Raw genomic sequence first — 17,709 nt, forward strand, 5'->3', positions numbered from 1 at the left:
TCTGTCGCGGTCATGCTGCTTTCTATTTCGTTTCATCGATCACCGTCATAATATATGATGTTCAAGTATCGTCGTTAAATTGCTTATAGTAAATTGATCGAAATTATCACTGACACAGAAGTTCCAATCCTCTGAACAAACGACGTAGCGACTTAGGCGACCACTAATCTCGACGGTGGGTTAATAAGATCGTCGGTAAAGATACGTTCACAGGACACGGCTTATCTGGCTAATTGAACTTCATTGAAATTGAACGGACCGCCGAGTATTGCGCACTCGTTACACGTCTCGGAATAATTTCACTCTAAAGGACGCACAGTGAACGTTACAACGAGAGCATCGATAAACTTTTCTTTTCACGTTACGTTTCAGGGAGAAACTCCTCTACAACGTCGATACCGAGGAGAACTATAATTTACTGGAGGACATTTACGAGACCCTAAATTACCACTGCGGTAAGACTTTATTGCCTCACGCATCTTTTTATGCTAACAATAAGTGCCAGGGAAAGTTTTTTAATTTATCCTCAAAAAAAAAAGCTGTAGATCACCATTTCTGATTGAAATCTTTCTTCTGGCAGACGGTTGATCGTCTTAGAACATTCCTTTCCAATGTTTTACAAGTAACGAAATCTTCTGTCGTAAGACAAAGAAGTTTCAAAGAAAAACACTTGATTCTGTTATTCGAAATATATGGGGCAGAAGTTTCAAAAGAACTTGTCCTAATAATTATTATATTTGTCCTCATATTTAAACAAATTAATCTGGTACTCGATATATATGGGGCAAAAGTTTGCAAAGAACACTTGTCCTAATTATTATAATAATTCTATTCCATTGAATAACTACCCACGGAATACTTATTTGCCATTGTTTGAACCGTCGCGTCGTCGCAACGAATGCAGAACACGCAATGATTATTGGCGTTTCGCCGTTTCCCGAAGCCGTACCCGGCAAATCTTCTCTTGTCCAGAGTTGAAAAGTTATGCGATACTTCGCGGGCTTCGTGTTCCGCGCTCGGAAGCGGTAAGACGAGGCAGTGACACTTCTTGATTTCCCTCGCAGTTGCGTTGCACGCGTCCCGATAATCGAACGTGAAAACTCTTCAGTTCGAGAAACTATTATTAGGTCAGTAGGTGAAAAATTTCTTTAACATTTAACGACGTGCAATTTTCACGAACTTCAAATTTTCGAATAGCCTCGACATAATGTTTTATAACTCTCGTTTCCAATTTCTTCAATCGGTCACAATTACTTTTGGAAATTTCAGTCAAATGAGAACAGCATTTGCAAACGAGGAGCAATTTGTATCTTTCATTCATTAGCTTGATCCAGATTTCTCAAATAAAAAAGGAACGATTGAAGAGTTTACGTTACTCTACCGACGCGTGCAGGCCTGAAACAGCAGAAAAATGCAATTTCACCTGCACCGAGGTAATATTTCCGCGGGGTTGATACATATCCCTCGCTGGAAACTCGTGCCGTGCCGAAATCAAGATTCCCGAATGAAAAACCGCCAGGGTATTTGTTGCCGTTGCACACGCGACGAGTGAGATTGATACGGGAAAACAATTCCCGTGTGTTCCTTCAAAGGAAACAGTTTACGAGGACATGTTATGAGGCGAGAAGGTCGTCGTAAAATAAAATCGACGTTCCATGGACGGCGAGTCTCGTGCACCGACACGTTTTCATTTTTTTTTCCTGACAAAGTCAACTGCAAACGGCGGCAATTTGCGTGTCGTTCGCGGTACACTCGCGGTTGAATCGAACGTGATTACACATCATTTTTTTTTTGTGTTTCGACCGGAGCGTTCCCCTTTCAAAGGGATCCCGTCTGTTGACCGACCTTTTTAATAAAGCAACCGGGAAAAATTGAAACTCGATGAATGGAGACTACGGCCGTATATCTATACGTTCTCAGAATCCGGGGAGCTAATTTCGTTGAGCTTTTGTGCCCAGGCAGGAGCTTCCCTTTAAGCGTCTTCGCGCCCGCTTTATTCTCGCCGACTTTTTTTTTCTTCTTTGCTCTGCACGCCGCCGTTGATAACGCGGGATTCGTTAATACGGGCTTGACCGAGTTTTTAATTGAATGACCGCAGAATAGCGCGAAAACCAATCGATACGTAGCCTCGCGGATATAAAATATTCAGCGGCAGTTCTCATCCCCTCCTCTCGATAACAGGGCCACAATTTGTAATCCCATTTTATCCGTTCCTCTCGTTTTCCCTCGCCATCATCGAGAGATCGATGAGCCCCGACCGAAGAAACAGCGCTTAGTTAACCGTATAACCGACGACTAAATACGTCACGTTCATCGAGCCACCCTGCCTCCTCTGAAAGGCATCCTCAAGACACGGGGAAGAGGAAAAAGAATATTAAAAATGGTGAAGTTCACGGATAATTACTCCGGACGGCTGAAGAAAGGGCACGGTCGTCTCTGGTGAAGACAAGTTCTTGCTTTAACCGGGTTTGCTTAACTGCGGTTTATTAAGCTTTTTCTGTGGATATGAAACTTCGCACGCCCCGGGATAATATCTTGGGACACCTCATTAATCTCAACGATAATACGGGCAGATTGATGAGACCGATACGACAGGTATCCAAGATATTCGAGGAATTTGGCAGCAGGGCCCTTGATGAGGAAGATCAAAGGCCACCAGAATCTTGAATATTTCGTACTAATTCAGTATGTTAATGATCTCGTTTTATTATAGTAACAATATTATTATTCTGAGCAAAGTAACATTTTCATCAACGTCGTGATAAGTCGAAAGAACTTGTATAATCTTCGCGATAATATTCGGTGTGCACATATTTTTTTATCCGATTGAAAGATGTCAGTGTGTTCTTAGAAATATCGAACAAACAAAATCGCTGATGACTATAAACTTGGGAAGATAAATGATACAATGACAAGAATTTCACAGTCTCTCTCTCTCTCTCTCTCTCTCTCTCTCTCTCTCTCTCTCTCTCTCTCTCTCTCTGTTATTGAAAACATTCGTCGTTTAAAGTTCATTTACCCGCACGCGTGCAATTACGTGATAAAGAGGAAAACAAAGGTTTCCGAGCATGTCAATAAAGGTGTCCATACGCTCGAAATGCTGTTAACCTGTGTGAAACTTGAAAACGACCAGTTTTAATTGGCGTGTAAAATTCACTCTCATTCACTTCAGGCTACCGCGATCACCACCCAAATTTTCACTTACCGTAACGATATTACGATAAAATACAATTTTCCCGATTTTCCACTGTCAAAAGTTTAAACGTTTACCTGTTGAGTAACATGCTTATTATTACGACTATAATTCCATGAATCAGATTTACCAAAATTTTAAATGTAATTCTCAAAAAAATGTTCAGTTTCTCCATATAACTGGACTGCAGATTCTACGTACTCATAGCTTACAAGACTATCTAAAATACGATGAAAGCTTTGTCCCTTATTATATTTCGCAAAGCCCGCAGTCTAATCATCACATTATTCTATCACTATTTATAGTTATCACTTTCTTCCCACCTCTATCCTTCTATCCCGCAATGTCGATCCGTCTGCTCGATTCGAAGCAAGTCCGTTCCAATTTCACCGTCTACATTTACTGGTAGACTCAACAAGGTATCGCGCCTCGAAGACCACGGACTCGATACCACTTCGTTCTACGCGTTTCGTGCTAACGAGAATCGCCGGTACCCGAGCGGGATCCGATGTAATCGAAATCATTGGTTGGCGTCACCTGGGACAGCGATCCAGGGATTACGCGCGTTCGCAGTGCGGCGAGATTGAATCGCGATTGAATTAATTTGTTAATTCCCCCGACGGTCACAAAATCGCGGGAGAAGTCTTCGTAACGTTTCGAACGACCGCGCGACTCCTCTGGTCGCGAGCCGCGATATTCGAAGCGTGCCACGGCTCGTAATTACACGGGGCGAAATGCAAATTCGCGATAACACGTAAATACCGGGGCAACTATGCCAGACACGCGCGACCTTATCTCGATGATGCAGCCTCTAACGAGATCGGAGCCCCCCACTGTGCAACAAACGACCCCGTAAGAAAGTTTCCGCGGCCGCCCCGTTAACGACGGCCAATTCCGAACGTTCAAGATTAATGAACTCGACGACGATCCTGGTCCAAGAAAATTGTATTCGCGACACCGAATCGCCTTCCGTCTTGTTCGTAATTTATACAGACTGTTATAAGGGGCGGTTTATGTACAGATTGATACGTCATTTTTCGGCGAAATTTGGAAATTGAATAAAAAAGGTGGATCCAGGTACGAGGAATAATTTCCCTCTACCATTCTCCCGGGACAGTTGTACAAGGTTTCGTAATCTTCATTACGGTTTTGCTGAATTAGCTGGTTTTTACAGAGCGTCCGGGGAAATGTATCGCTGTGTTCGTACGAGATTGAAAAACCAAAGGAAATTTTAATCGGCGGAAACGTGACCGTAATCCGTGAAAAGTAAAATACGACGAAATGACCAGCTTGGATAACTTCGAATTTCCTGGCGGAACACGAACCACCAGATTAATTCTACCAGAATTTAGCTTTCTGTAAAAATGTCATCCGATATGAGTAATTTTTCAACTCGGTGCTGTAACTAAAAATAATGTCGATTCGAATGACAGTGGTCTAAAAGTAATTTTCTTTGGTGTTATGTGTGTGGGTTGTTCTTCTCAACGTTTGACAATAAATTTTAGTAATATCTCTGAGACTGACCAGACATACCATATGGTGGTACAAGGAAATCGATATTTGGACCCTCGAAATGGTAATACGTCTATATGACTCCGTTATCGATTCGCCTGCAAAGGGACCATCGTCGTCGCCCTTTCTGATGCTTTCCCTTGTCTTCTCGACAATTTTGGGCGTTTCGCGGGGATGTTCGGTTTTTGACACATTTCGCTATTTCTCACATTGCCCCTGTCGAGCTGTCGCTTCTTCTCCGCTAGGCAGAGTACACACGAAGCGCCTGGTGTACGAATTCAACGGAGAACTCCGTTTCCTCCGTGCGAAAAGTAGGACGTACGGCCGTCCGACGAAGCTGAATATTTCATCGACGAAACATCGAAAGACAGGGCGGATAAAAGCGAAGGAAGTAAATCCAATTCGGCCGCGTTTTCCATTTCCCTTTGAAATTCCGCGGAGGTTACTGAAAAACTGCGAGAACGATGGTTCGCGATACGTACATTGCAGATTCCGAGAAAACCGAGGGAGGAGAAAATATTTCGGTGAAGATTTAAGTATGCGAGTCAATACACAGGGTGTCTCCAAAAATTCTTTATACAAATTTTATTTGCGCACTTTCGTAACAAAATATCGTGTACATGGAGTTTGTAATTGCTTTCTTTCTGACTTCTACCTTTTAGTATGTTACGATAAAAGAATGTAGAGCTGATTCTTGTGCTAAAAAATTTAATTTTCTATGCTTCTCTATATGTGGAAAAATTGTAAGCCCACAAGAAAAAGATTGCAAGCTACAATATTTCGGCGCAACAATTTAGGAACATCTTTTACAACTCGAAGAAAAATTCAGAGACTCGCCCTCTTAGCCAGTTCAAACTCGACTAAATTTTTGAGCAAATGCATCCCGTGTTGCTGACCCACTCATGCACATACGTGACTTTATAAAACTAAAAAGATATCCTTAAAGTTCTGTTTACATGACTGCAACAAGTTGCAAGGTGTACGTGCCCTGCACGTTCTGTCGTTCACAGAGTTGCAGAAAGGTACACGAAATACTTCAAATACTGAAAATGGAAAGGTGGGACTGCTTTCCGTCGCTCTAAGAAAAGCTGTGTGGAACTCTACAAGTGTACACATAAGGTGAATATAATTTTCTGAAATCGTTGACAAAATTTCCTGTACGTTAAACTATCAATTTTTACTTCGCAATACTCCTAATTACGTCTATTATTGTAAACTCCACGGTGAAGTTACGCGTTCATGACTATTTAATCGACTATCAGTTATACAAATTACAGCTCGTGTAAACTTCTTTAGGCAGTCCCATTTCCCAGGTTTAACGTCTCTGCAAACATCGAACGGCCATAACGCGTTGCTGGGTGATCTATAGGAGAGCATTAATTACAACGCTCTCGACTCGACTCGATGTAAAGTACGCCGGTGTTGTTCCGGAATACTTTCAAAGTAGTTACTTCAATTACCATCCCCCTCCCCCTCCACTGGTGCACCGTGATGGACAGTTATTGCTTTTGAAGGTAATCGTAAGTTCGGTTAGCAGAACTTTGACAAACATTGCCCCGCAGAATACCGACCGTTTACCGTGCCATAGCAATCTAATCTACCGTTCACATATGAACTCTTCACATATGAAGTCGTGATGGAATTCAGCGCTTTAATGGAGCGCCCTAATTCTAGCATGTTGTGTACTGCAATTATTTTCTAATGAAATACCTGTCGTCGTAACGACGACGTAAAACACAAACGAGGATCTTTTTTTCGTATAATTTCAACGCCGAAAGAGAAAAAAGAATCGTGACCAACAGATTTCACAGTGAACTCATACATTATCGGCTAACTCGGGAGAATGTACGAGATATAAAGATCCAGTCCTCTGAACGAGAACACGGATATACGAGTAGTTAAAGAATTTTAATATCACGTCGAGCGTGATTCTTCAATTATACGAGCATACTTAACAGCACGTATTACACGAATTTTTCCGCGTCGGTCGTCAAAGAAGAATATCGAGGGCAGAAATTATCTCAAAAAAAAAAAAACGCTGGAACATTATGAACGACGTTCCTTTTCGTCGGGTAAAGCGATTATTTCCTCTGAAAAGAATCGCGTCGAGCCACGATCAAAAAAACCGCCCGCACCTGACCGTGTAATAATTCGTCGACGCTCTCGTCGACGGTGTCTTAATGATCCAACGAGAATTCCGAGTAACATGTTCGACGGGTCGCAATGTACGTTGTCAGGTGGTTCTACTGCGATCCTTCATCTTCGAGGGTATGTTAACCTAATTTGCATTCGGCTGTCAAGTACTGTAGTTACAGTGGAGCATGCTCCCGCAGAACGTCTCATTAATCATCATGGACAATCAATATGCACGCTAACGTATTCAGATTCGACTTCTCTATGTCGGCACTTATCAACGACCACCCTTCCCCCAGAATCGTCCAATAACGTTCGAACGATCGAGAGGCGACAATCCATCCCCATCCAGGGGGACATACCGATCCGCGAATTCGTGCAATGAAATCGTGTTTCTTCTGCCACGACGAAACATTCGAGATACAATTTTACGATAAGACTTTATTGTTCATTAACGCGGCACACCGTACGATAATACAATAACACGGTGCCCTCTCGACCCTTTGCAAGCACGGCGCAGCGTACCAGCGACGTTTGTGCGCTCTGGCAATTAGTAGGAACCACCGCGAAATATTCACTTAGGGCGCTAATGATGTTACACCTTTGAATGCATCATTATTATATAAGCTTTGAGGTTCGTGGAGCTAGTTCTCGGGATAGTTAAAAATTAAGCTAAAAACACGATGTAGGTGTACTAAATATAGATTTCCGTTTCCAGAAGAGTGTCTGTGTCTTTTAATTATTGTGATAATAATCATGAGTCTGTTGTTATAAAAAGGATATCTCTGTAAAGTCAAATTCCTGTTTTATGTTTCGTATACCCTATACTTTGTTTGGTTATTACTCAATGTGAATGTTATTACATTTTCAATATACAGAGACTAGAATACAAAGGATGTGAAATAGAATGGATTCACGATGCGAAAAATGAACGTTACAATGTAGAACCATCGGAGACAAAGCGACCGTCAGTTTTGATTTCGGATTGTACTTCTTAGGAACTTACTGTACGGACCCGTTGAAAGTTTCCGTTGGCGAATATAAAAGGCACAAAAGAAGGGCTGTTACGCCTAGTCTTCCGTGGCGTGATCATCGAACATTACAGATAACGACAAGAAGAAAAAACATGGCAGGGGTTCGCGTGAGGAATAGTTGCAAGGAGAGCGGCACGAGATCGTTCTTCCGAGTCGGCGAAGCGCAAAAAGGATTTCTCGTGCGATCCTGATGGAGCCGCGGAGAGTGCCTTGAGTTACTCCGCTTCGAAAAGGCGCGCCCGTATTAGACCTTTTCCTACTATTGACTCGCGGAAACGCTGCACACAATCCCGATACATCCAATACAGTGTGTACCGTTCAGAGGAATGAAATTTATCGGAGTAGAATATCCCTGTCCATCGGGACACAAATCTTCCGATGGAGTTTTAAATTATTCCGACCTTTTTGTGATCCTGCCTTGAATTGCACAGCAACCCTCGCGCAATCTTCGATAACATCTTATATTATTGAATTTCAAGGCTTTAAAAATGCAAAGAACACTTCGAGAAGATTTACTTTGATACGTTACTGTGATAAAGAAAAGGTGAGAGATTGATTAAAGAAGTTGCAAAATGGTATTAAAACTTTACGTTTCGCCTACGAAAGATATTCAAAGTGGCGGCCCCTGGCTTCGGTACACACGTGGAATCTTCCAGGGCGCGACCTCCTTCGGAGTAATCCCGTCTTTTCACAAATTTCGGGCGAAAACGTACGCGGCGAGAAAGAGACACGAAAACGCAATATCGCAAACACTGGTAATACACTGAGAGAGCGAAAATAAAGATGAACGTAGGAGAGAAGTCGACTGGGTATTCGGAAGGCGTACGCACTCTGTTTCGAGCGATTGCTCACGGACGTGGAAAGCACGGGATCGTTCGTGAGCAACTGACCACCGTATCGCGACTAAAAGGAATTGTCGTGGAAATTGCTTGACAAACGGCCTTCGACCGTTCTTATGGTCATTTAGCGTTGAACCGTGGACACCTGGTTATTATTACTCCCGGAGCGTTGTCCTTTTAACTTTCGTTCGGTCATAAAGCAGCTACATTTCGCCAGATTCTTACAAAATTTCTCTTCATATTTTCCTCCTGCTACCATAAAGGATCTCAACCTAGTAAGTTAAGAATGCAGGCCAAGTTAGATTTCTGTCGACATTTCGAGTTATACTCTGCAATTTGTTGAAAGAAAAATAAATCCTCATTAAATAAACCTATACATGACGTTCCCTCGTCATTTTATTGTGACAAAATCAATAACCGAAAAATGATGCACATGTTCCTTTGGTCCTGTATATTAAATGAAGACCAGAGGAAGAATAATAATCTTCAAACATTCCCGTGAAATTTTAACGTATTATCTAGCACCAGTTTCTAGTAGACAACGTTGTTAGGGACTGAATATCTCATTCGCGCGAGTTACTTGAGCTTTAAGGAGCTTTCCGACCGAAGACGATAAGACAGGATGAGATTCGGAAGATTATGTTTTCAAAGCAAAGATCAGGTTGACGCAACGGTTAAGGAACATTTGACGCGGATGAAAGTTCCTGAGCCGAAATGGAAATATTTAGTTTCGCCATGGAAGTGTGACTGCGTGAAAGGGTTGATTAATTATCGTTTCGTCGAACGGTTTAAATCGTCTCCACGTAGATGTGCATCTACGTATGTAACGAGGTAGAAGCACGGTACATCGATCCCCAAAGTGTTCCCTCTCGGCGCATTGTCCCAATTCAGTCAGTCGTGCATAGCAATGGTCTCTTCGAGCGGATGCACAGAGCTCTATTGGAATCCTCACGCGAATAATCGTCATAGATAAAATCGTGCACCCTCTTTTCTCGTCCACAGACGGCCAGAAGACACACAGTGTGTGTATGTGCACTCTTTATCGAGTTGCGACTCGGTTGGAAGTTTCTGGAGGGTCGATCCGCGTTTCCAATTTGCACCGCGTTCGTATCACTTCTGTAAATGTTGATGGCTGCAAGCTGACAGCTCTCCCTGACGTGTCATCTCCCACCACTCGCGTCAAGTACACTTCAAAACATGAAGAACCCTCGCGGGTTTACGTTTTATTTCTCGAACAGAACACAGCTTCTACTGTTTTACGCCTCTTCCCGTATATTCCCCTATTTCAGGTGAATGTAATATTCTTCTTCAGTTTACTGAGCACTGATACATCAAGTACAGAATGTACAATATTTCAAAGGCAGACGTACAGTTTCGATTTCAAGAAAAATATTTATTTCCAAGAGATATCTCTGAAACAGTAATGAGTTACTGTTCCTTTTAAACCGATTCCGTATCACCACATCGTATGTTTATCAGCAGAGACGATTGTGCCCACCGATTTGTGGAACGGAGTGAGCATAATCCGACGTACACTGAAGTATTCACAGTCGACTGACCTCGAAACAGATAACGGTGGTCACTTTCTAGAAGTTTACCTAGCGTGACAATGATCGCGACACAGTTGCATACGAAAAGCAACTGCACAGAGTTGCAATTACACGCAATGAAAATATAAAAAAAAAACAAGATTCTTCAGTCTGTGAAAAGTCACAGGTCATAATCTTCCACCTTCGCTACGAACAAAATACATATGTATCATCGTGTTAGCTTCTTCGATCCGCGGCTCGTTACCCAAGCGTGTACTTCCACGCGAGTCGACGATAGGGCGCGACGAACGAGAGTATACCGCCAAAGAGTCATCGATTTGTTTAAGGTTTACCGGATGATTTGGCGGCCCGTCACAGAATCATCACGCGATGTTCCAGACGATTGGCCGACGGTATTATATAGGCGACTGCGAACCGCCTATTGATTATCGCCACCTGACACTGACACTCGATGGGGAATAATGCGCGGGGGCATTAGAACAAGCCGGTAGCCCGGTGGCAGCGTCGATTTCCGGATTTGCAAGGGAGCTTAACCGCCGGTTTATCACGATTCGAAATCTATCGGCCGTTTATCGACCGCCTCCGTGGCTTGTGCACGTAAACTTTTGGTTCCCATTTCCGGGAGGGAAACGTTTTAGGCGGTGTATGCGCAGCGCTGATTTCGCCGTTGAACTCCCAGGCCGGTTAAACGGGACAAGAACCAACCGAGTAACATCGAGCACAGGGAATCTCGTAAGCGGGCCAGTTATTGTATAATCGTTGATGGAAAATCGAAGTTCTGAGCCCCGTATTTTCGAGGTTTAAACGGGCTCGGAAATGCTAGGGGATTAGAAACTCCCCTGTAACGGTCGAAATTTGCATTTGTGTTCTGTTCGTTTTTTTCTCGCTTTTTTCCTTTTTTTTTAATTTGGAGGATGGCCAAAGCCGGGAAAATCGTCGACGATTCGCTTGTCAGCAGAATTACGGTTCCATTCAGAGTGCTGCAACGAACGGGTCTCGGTCGGACTGGAGACTGGAAACGTATTAGAGCCACGGTTCTCCTTTTCATTCGTTTTCCTTCTGTCGAAAAATAATTGCCGTGGACCTGCTGACTGATAGATATTAAACTCTCGGCCGACGAAGTTATAAAAGGAATCGTGTTCGGTTACGAGATTTCGAAAGCTTTTCGAATGTTCCAATGTGTTTTTCTGTGTGTTTTTTTATCGATACGAGTGCACCCGGGACTCGATCAATCGGGTTGTAAACGGAAAAAGTCCTCGGGAAAACTGATATCAAGGAAACTTTGCCTTGTAAGTCATACCGAATGTGTTCGCTCGTAAAGCAATTTCCAGCGAGGAAGAGGAATATCGCTTAGGTGGTCTGAAAGTTGTAAAAATTCTCGTGAATTCTCGTCGTATTCCAAAAGATGTTTTTCTTGGTTCGTAAATGAGAGGTAATCATTGGGCTGTAATTCTCAAGTGGTAGTCAACGAACTACGATGGAAACTTTATAGACCGATTGTAATAGGGCAGTGACTATTATATAAGAAGCATATACGAAAATGTTCGCGTAGTAATAATTTCCGAAACGATACAGTATGTTTCGGAGGACTCTGTAGGGGACAAATTTTTGAAGTTAATTTGCCGGGGTCCTCTAGAGGCAAACTTCTGTATACGATACCGAAAAGTTGCATCGTATGCTTGGTACGTGCACCTAAAGTAAAATATGGGCACCTCTCGGTGCTCATAAAAATGTGAGAGCTGTCACACCATATCATTCGGATGAAAAAACAATTAAAATAAAATATTCCAACTAATCCCAAGAATATACTTTGCTATTAAAATCTGAAGCCTCCAATTTTAACACCTTCATACATTAAAATATTCAACGTTGAATGTTTGAACGAGAAGCAATTCGAGTAAAAGACTCGTTAAATTAATTTGATTTCAAAGACGAAGCGTTGATCCTTAATCGTGCTCCTACCTTTTACATTGAAAGAACCATTTAATTCCTCTAAGTGCATGCACCCGGTTCAAGGTAGGGGGGGGGGAGGATGGGTGTGCAATTCGATAGAAACCACACCGCTGAAAGGTAATTTGGCGAAACGATTTCAGAAATCGACATGAGCAAGTTTTTCGATCACCTCGGCCAGGAACTGATCTACACCGCTTGCGTGGGTCTCCTCGAGCGAGCATTCCGTTGCCTCGGGAACGATCTGACAGCCTTCCTGACCACTCTCGACGGCGTAAACGACGTTGTACAACACCAGTCCGGATCAGAAGCGGAGGCAGAGTTCGTATGCATCGCCACCCCGGAAGCGATAGAACTCCATTTCACAACCGACCATCCGTCTGTCGCCTATTTGCTGGTTGGCAGCTTGAAGGGCATCGCCAGACAATTTTATAACGACAATGCGAACGTGTACATTCTGCCGGATCCGTACAACACAAAATTTTTTAGGTAAGACCTAAGTAGATTCCTCCTCCATCATTCTGAATATAATTTCAAAACTGTATATCATTTTTGAATGTTCAGGAGCCAGAGAAAACATTATTTTAAAATTGTATTTATAAATAATACAAATCTGGTTACTAAGATGTTAAAACTATTCCAAGAGCTGCAATAGCTTTGGGAACCGCAGTTTGTCCTCCATTGCTGTATACATTATACTTTCGCTAACGATAATGATTCTATTGTATCGCAATCGTATTCGTCTTCGCAACAGCGGATTCAATTTCAGAAAATAATTCGTTTGGTATTGTCCCGTATGCAGTATGCGCTTTTAATAATCCTCCCTTAATGATACACCTTTTTGTATATACGCGCAATTCTATCTAAGCGGATATAAACGAAACGAAGTCTGATCCGGTTTAATATTTCACAGAGGTTAGAACACGCGTTTAAAATCAATCCACGGCCGAATACATCGTATATTAGATTGCACAATGAAAAAAAAAACCGAACAGGAAGAAAGAACAATATTTAGTATTTGTTCGCGGGGTTCGATACGTGCTCGCTGAATTTTCCGAAAAAGAGAAGAATTCAATTTACACGGAGAACTGTTTCCGAGAACTGTGAGGCTACAGGCCGAACAAATATTGATCCGCGATGTTCGCAGGCATTTGCATCGAACACACTGCACACAGGTTCCAGGCGTTTCATTACACATTACTGGAGAAAAGGAACTCGTTAAAACCTCTCCATTTGCCTACGCGAACTTTCCTAATTGGTCCATTTTGATCAGTACAGGTCAATTAAAAGTTTCCCGGAAGAGGATCTTATACGACATATTGCAGATGCATCGAAGCTCTTATTAACACTTTGCCGGCCGCTTATTTCTCGCATCGTCTTTACGCTGCCGCCGGCGAATAATACGCGTACGTGACCCCGGCCGATAAACGTTGGCGAGCAAAAGTCACGCCAGCGTGACAGCGGCCGGCAGAGTGTTAAGACAAATACCCAAACGAGTATGGAGGTTTATTAAATAATGAAGGTGTATTCGAAGAGTACCTGCTGTTATTCCAGTTATAGGAACCTATAAACTACCCTCAGTCAGTCAGAGTATTAAATGCTATGTGTATCAGTGCAAGCGTAATGATATTCGATGAACTGTTTCGCAGGTATCGTATCACTCCAGAGCGGTACAGCGAGCATTTGGTCGTCCATTCGGAGATCGACAATAACCTCGACACGGTCACGTCTCCTTTCCGTCCACTCTCGACCGAGGCCACGGACCTTCATTTGGGGGTCGCAGGCTTCTGCAAAGCGTTTCCATGGCACTTCGTCGTCGACCGACAATTGGAGCTCGTGCAGCTTGGGGTCGGATTCATGAGGATTTTCGGACACCATCTAAACCGATTGGGGCGAGAGATATCGACGTACTTCGTTTTTACACGGCCGCGCGGGGTTACTCTGACCTTCCATGAGATACTGAAGCGTGCGAACACACCTTTTGTGCTGACCGTACAGAGACCGCACGGCGTCGACAAGTATCCCGCGGAGGTACAAGAATGATTTATTTCGTATGCAGATCGAATATATGTATATCGTAACGTTGCGTGAGCTGTAAACTGATGTATAGAGAACCCAAAACGAACACAGTACTTTTACGAGGTGGCTACAGAGGGGTGAGAAAAAGTTTTTCTGGACAGCTCTCTCTTGGAGGGGCGGAAAAATTCCGAGCAGCACAAAGTTAAATTAATGAAACGCAGGATGAATCTACTAATAAGGTCAAGAAGTATTAGTTTCTTTTCCACGGTGGACTTTTTTCTTTGATTACTGCACCCTCGATACTGTCCGTTCGTAATAATTATAACGAACTAATTAACGATTAAAAAATCTTTAATAACCCATGAAGTAATAGAAGCGTTCAGAAACTTTCACTCGCAAGTTGTAATTTCATGAAATGCAAATTATAGGTATGAAAAGTTAGATTCTCCTTCACAAATGACAATCTGGTTAACCACATTAATAGTTGCAGTGGGATAAAGTTTAACTTTTACAAACTAGTACATCTAATTTGACTACAACGAGGCTTTGAGAGATGTATCTTTGAAAACTCTTGTACTAGATCCTCGCTCTGATACAATATACATTATTTCTATTGGATATCGGATTCCTGAATTTTTATACTCATGGGATTTCAATCATTCCAGGGCTTAGAGATGAAAGGTCAGATGGTCCATTGTCCCGAATCGGATTCTATCCTATTCGTGAGCTCGCCATTCCTGAATGGTCTGGAAGGGCTGACTGGTCGAGGACTTTTTATATCCGATATTCCATTACACGACGCAACGAGGGATGTGATTTTGGTGGGAGAACAAGCCAGAGCACAGGTAAAATTGTATATTTGCATCCTATCGTAACATCGTTAAATTTATGTTTATAATATAAAATTCATGCGACCGTGTACTCGATTAAACGATATACGAGTACTCTATGAATAGCAACGAAATGAAAAAAATTTTCTGCACACGGTCTCGTTTTCTGATAAAAAATGCATTACCACATGAATGTATTCAAATATTCATTGATATTTTGAAACTATTATACATTTTTAAAGAATGCTGCATTACCGAAGGTAGTTTCACCGCGTAGGTGGCGCCAGCTTACAGAAGCCACGTTCTAGATGGCGCGAATGGTGAAATGGCGGTTCAAATCAAACCGCATTTCGAACGATACGTTTAATACGTATTCCATAAAAATGAAATAAAAGTCATTGCCGTTATAATTTTACGAAATTTTTACGGGAAATGTCTATGATAATGCTGATAAGAATATTTTCTGACGCAGGATGGCTTGAGAAGGCGAATGGACAAATTAAAAAGCTCTATAGAGGAAGCAAATCTCGCTGTATCGGCAGAAAGGGAAAAGAATGTTAGTCTGCTTCATCTTATATTCCCTCCGGATATAGCGAAACGCTTATGGTTAGGTAAGAGTCATTATAAATAAAATTTATATCCCTTACTTTATTCACTTTTCACTGGATTTACAGTAGTTTCTTTGTAGAGAACGCAAGTTTTAATGTTTCGACACAATTTACTTTTTCAGGGGAAACTATCGAGGCGAAAACGTATCCCGAAGTGACCATGCTTTTTAGCGACATCGTCGGTTTCACGGAAATTTGCTCGACCGCGACGCCGATGATGGTTATCAACATGCTTCAGAATCTTTACGAGCAATTTGACTCGTTTTGCGGTCAACTGGACGTATATAAGGTACCAGTTTCCAAAGTGTAAAACGAGATAAACAATTTTATAGTTCGATTTCCTCGATGTAAACTGATATGTATACTACTCGGTGGGTTATTTATATTCACTGATCATTGCAGGTAGAAACAATCGGAGATGCTTACTGCGTTGCATGTGGCCTTCATCGTGATACCTACACACATGCGCAACAAATAGCTTGGATGGCCCTAAAAATGATACAAGCATGTTCCAATCACTTAACTCACAAGGGTAAACCAATAAGGGTACGAAAATGTGTATTATATTTATTACTTAACAATTCGTTCTATGTCTTCAGAGTAAATCAATCTGAATTGATATCTTCGACGAATACATATCATACTGTGGTTGAATGCTACTAACACCTTAATAAAACCTAAAGTGAATGTAGTAACTTTGTTTTTAACTACTTAGAGACATATGAATTGTATATTATTGCATTCGTAAATCTTGTATATCACTCTATCAGATGCGCATTGGTATTCACACTGGAATGGTCCTGGCAGGCGTCGTTGGAAAGAAGATGCCTAGGTACTGCTTATTCGGGCACAATGTTACCTTAGCGAATAAATTCGAATCCTTAAGTGAACCGCTTCGTATTCACGTTAGCCCAACGACGTACGAGTAAGTATATAATTAATTTCACTATATCTTCCATAAAATACGAATTCCTAAGAAAGCCAACGATTCTGATCAGCAACCTGTTATCGTAATTATCTTATTTATTGTTAATACACGTTACAATTGAAGTTCACGGTGTTGATACCTAACTTTTCTTTACAGCAGCTTATTGAAATGTCCCATATCAGGATTCGACCTGGAACCACGAAGCAAAGAATTTCTGCCGAAGGAATTCCCAGCAAACGTAGATGGACGGTCTTACTTTCTCAACGATTACAAGCACAAGGATGTCGATGCAAATCTTTTGCTCGATATTCACATTCAAAACGCGATCAGGGAATGCGGTCTCGGCACCAGCATGTAGATATTCCGACTAAACCTGTCCCCGTCGTCATCAACCGCGCGCATCGTCCGCGAATGTCGCTGTACCAATCGCTACTGTCCGCAAAACCACAATAAACTCCGGTTACAATCTGATTCTATGAATTTACAAACTGGCACCGAGTAACGACGCTAATTCTACCAGCCTAATACGGCTGACCGTTGGCCGATAATATTTATACGCAGAGTTTTAGATTACAATTATTATATACCTGTGACCATATGAGCAAATAAATCTGTATGATAAAGAACGTTCCAGATAATTTATTCCTCGATCAACCTGTTTATTATGCAATTCTGTCTACACATTCGGTTCTGATTGTACTACTCGTCAGATTCAAGTAAACCATCGCAATTTTGTGATGAAAAAATGAACGCAGAAATTCATTCTTGTTGTAGTAGAGGAGAGATAATGTACTGATCAAAATGAGTGAACACAAGTTTAATAAACAGACGATTCTTGAGTTGTACCCTACGGTATATATTGTTGTTAATAGTACTACTTAGTAATTAAACTGAACTTCAAACTTATATAGTGTAAAAATGGCTGACCATTATCGACTTGTCTCACTTTAATTCAAAAGGCGCACGTTGGAGGTGCGACGCCTTCTTCTCGAAATGTGTGACTGTCAAATCCTTATTTATTAAGTTTTTTTATTTTCTATTAACTACTCAAATATCTTTGTCGCAAAATCTGACTTTCAAGATAGAAAATGTTTACTGTTCGACATGAAAAAC

At 41.9% G+C, this 17,709-nt stretch overlaps 1 protein-coding gene across 1 annotated transcript in view; it reads left to right on the forward strand.

The window, feature by feature from the left end:
* Positions 1-17,043, forward strand: part of LOC107192446 (head-specific guanylate cyclase) — a 34,862-nt gene extending 17,819 nt beyond the window's left edge. Inside the window, exons 4-12 of the mRNA XM_015581704.1 lie at positions 373-455; positions 12,355-12,700; positions 13,861-14,242; positions 14,896-15,075; positions 15,533-15,671; positions 15,791-15,957; positions 16,071-16,214; positions 16,439-16,593; positions 16,753-17,043. Coding sequence (XP_015437190.1) covers positions 373-455; positions 12,355-12,700; positions 13,861-14,242; positions 14,896-15,075; positions 15,533-15,671; positions 15,791-15,957; positions 16,071-16,214; positions 16,439-16,593; positions 16,753-16,954 — 1,798 coding nt within the window. The 3' untranslated portion in view covers positions 16,955-17,043. The remainder of the gene's footprint in view (positions 1-372; positions 456-12,354; positions 12,701-13,860; positions 14,243-14,895; positions 15,076-15,532; positions 15,672-15,790; positions 15,958-16,070; positions 16,215-16,438; positions 16,594-16,752) is intronic.
* Positions 17,044-17,709: the final 666 nt, after the last annotated feature.

The sequence above is a fragment of the Dufourea novaeangliae genome, unplaced genomic scaffold (assembly GCF_001272555.1).
Source record: "Dufourea novaeangliae isolate 0120121106 unplaced genomic scaffold, ASM127255v1 scaffold343, whole genome shotgun sequence".
In the NCBI taxonomy this organism is placed as follows: domain Eukaryota; kingdom Metazoa; phylum Arthropoda; class Insecta; order Hymenoptera; family Halictidae; genus Dufourea; species Dufourea novaeangliae.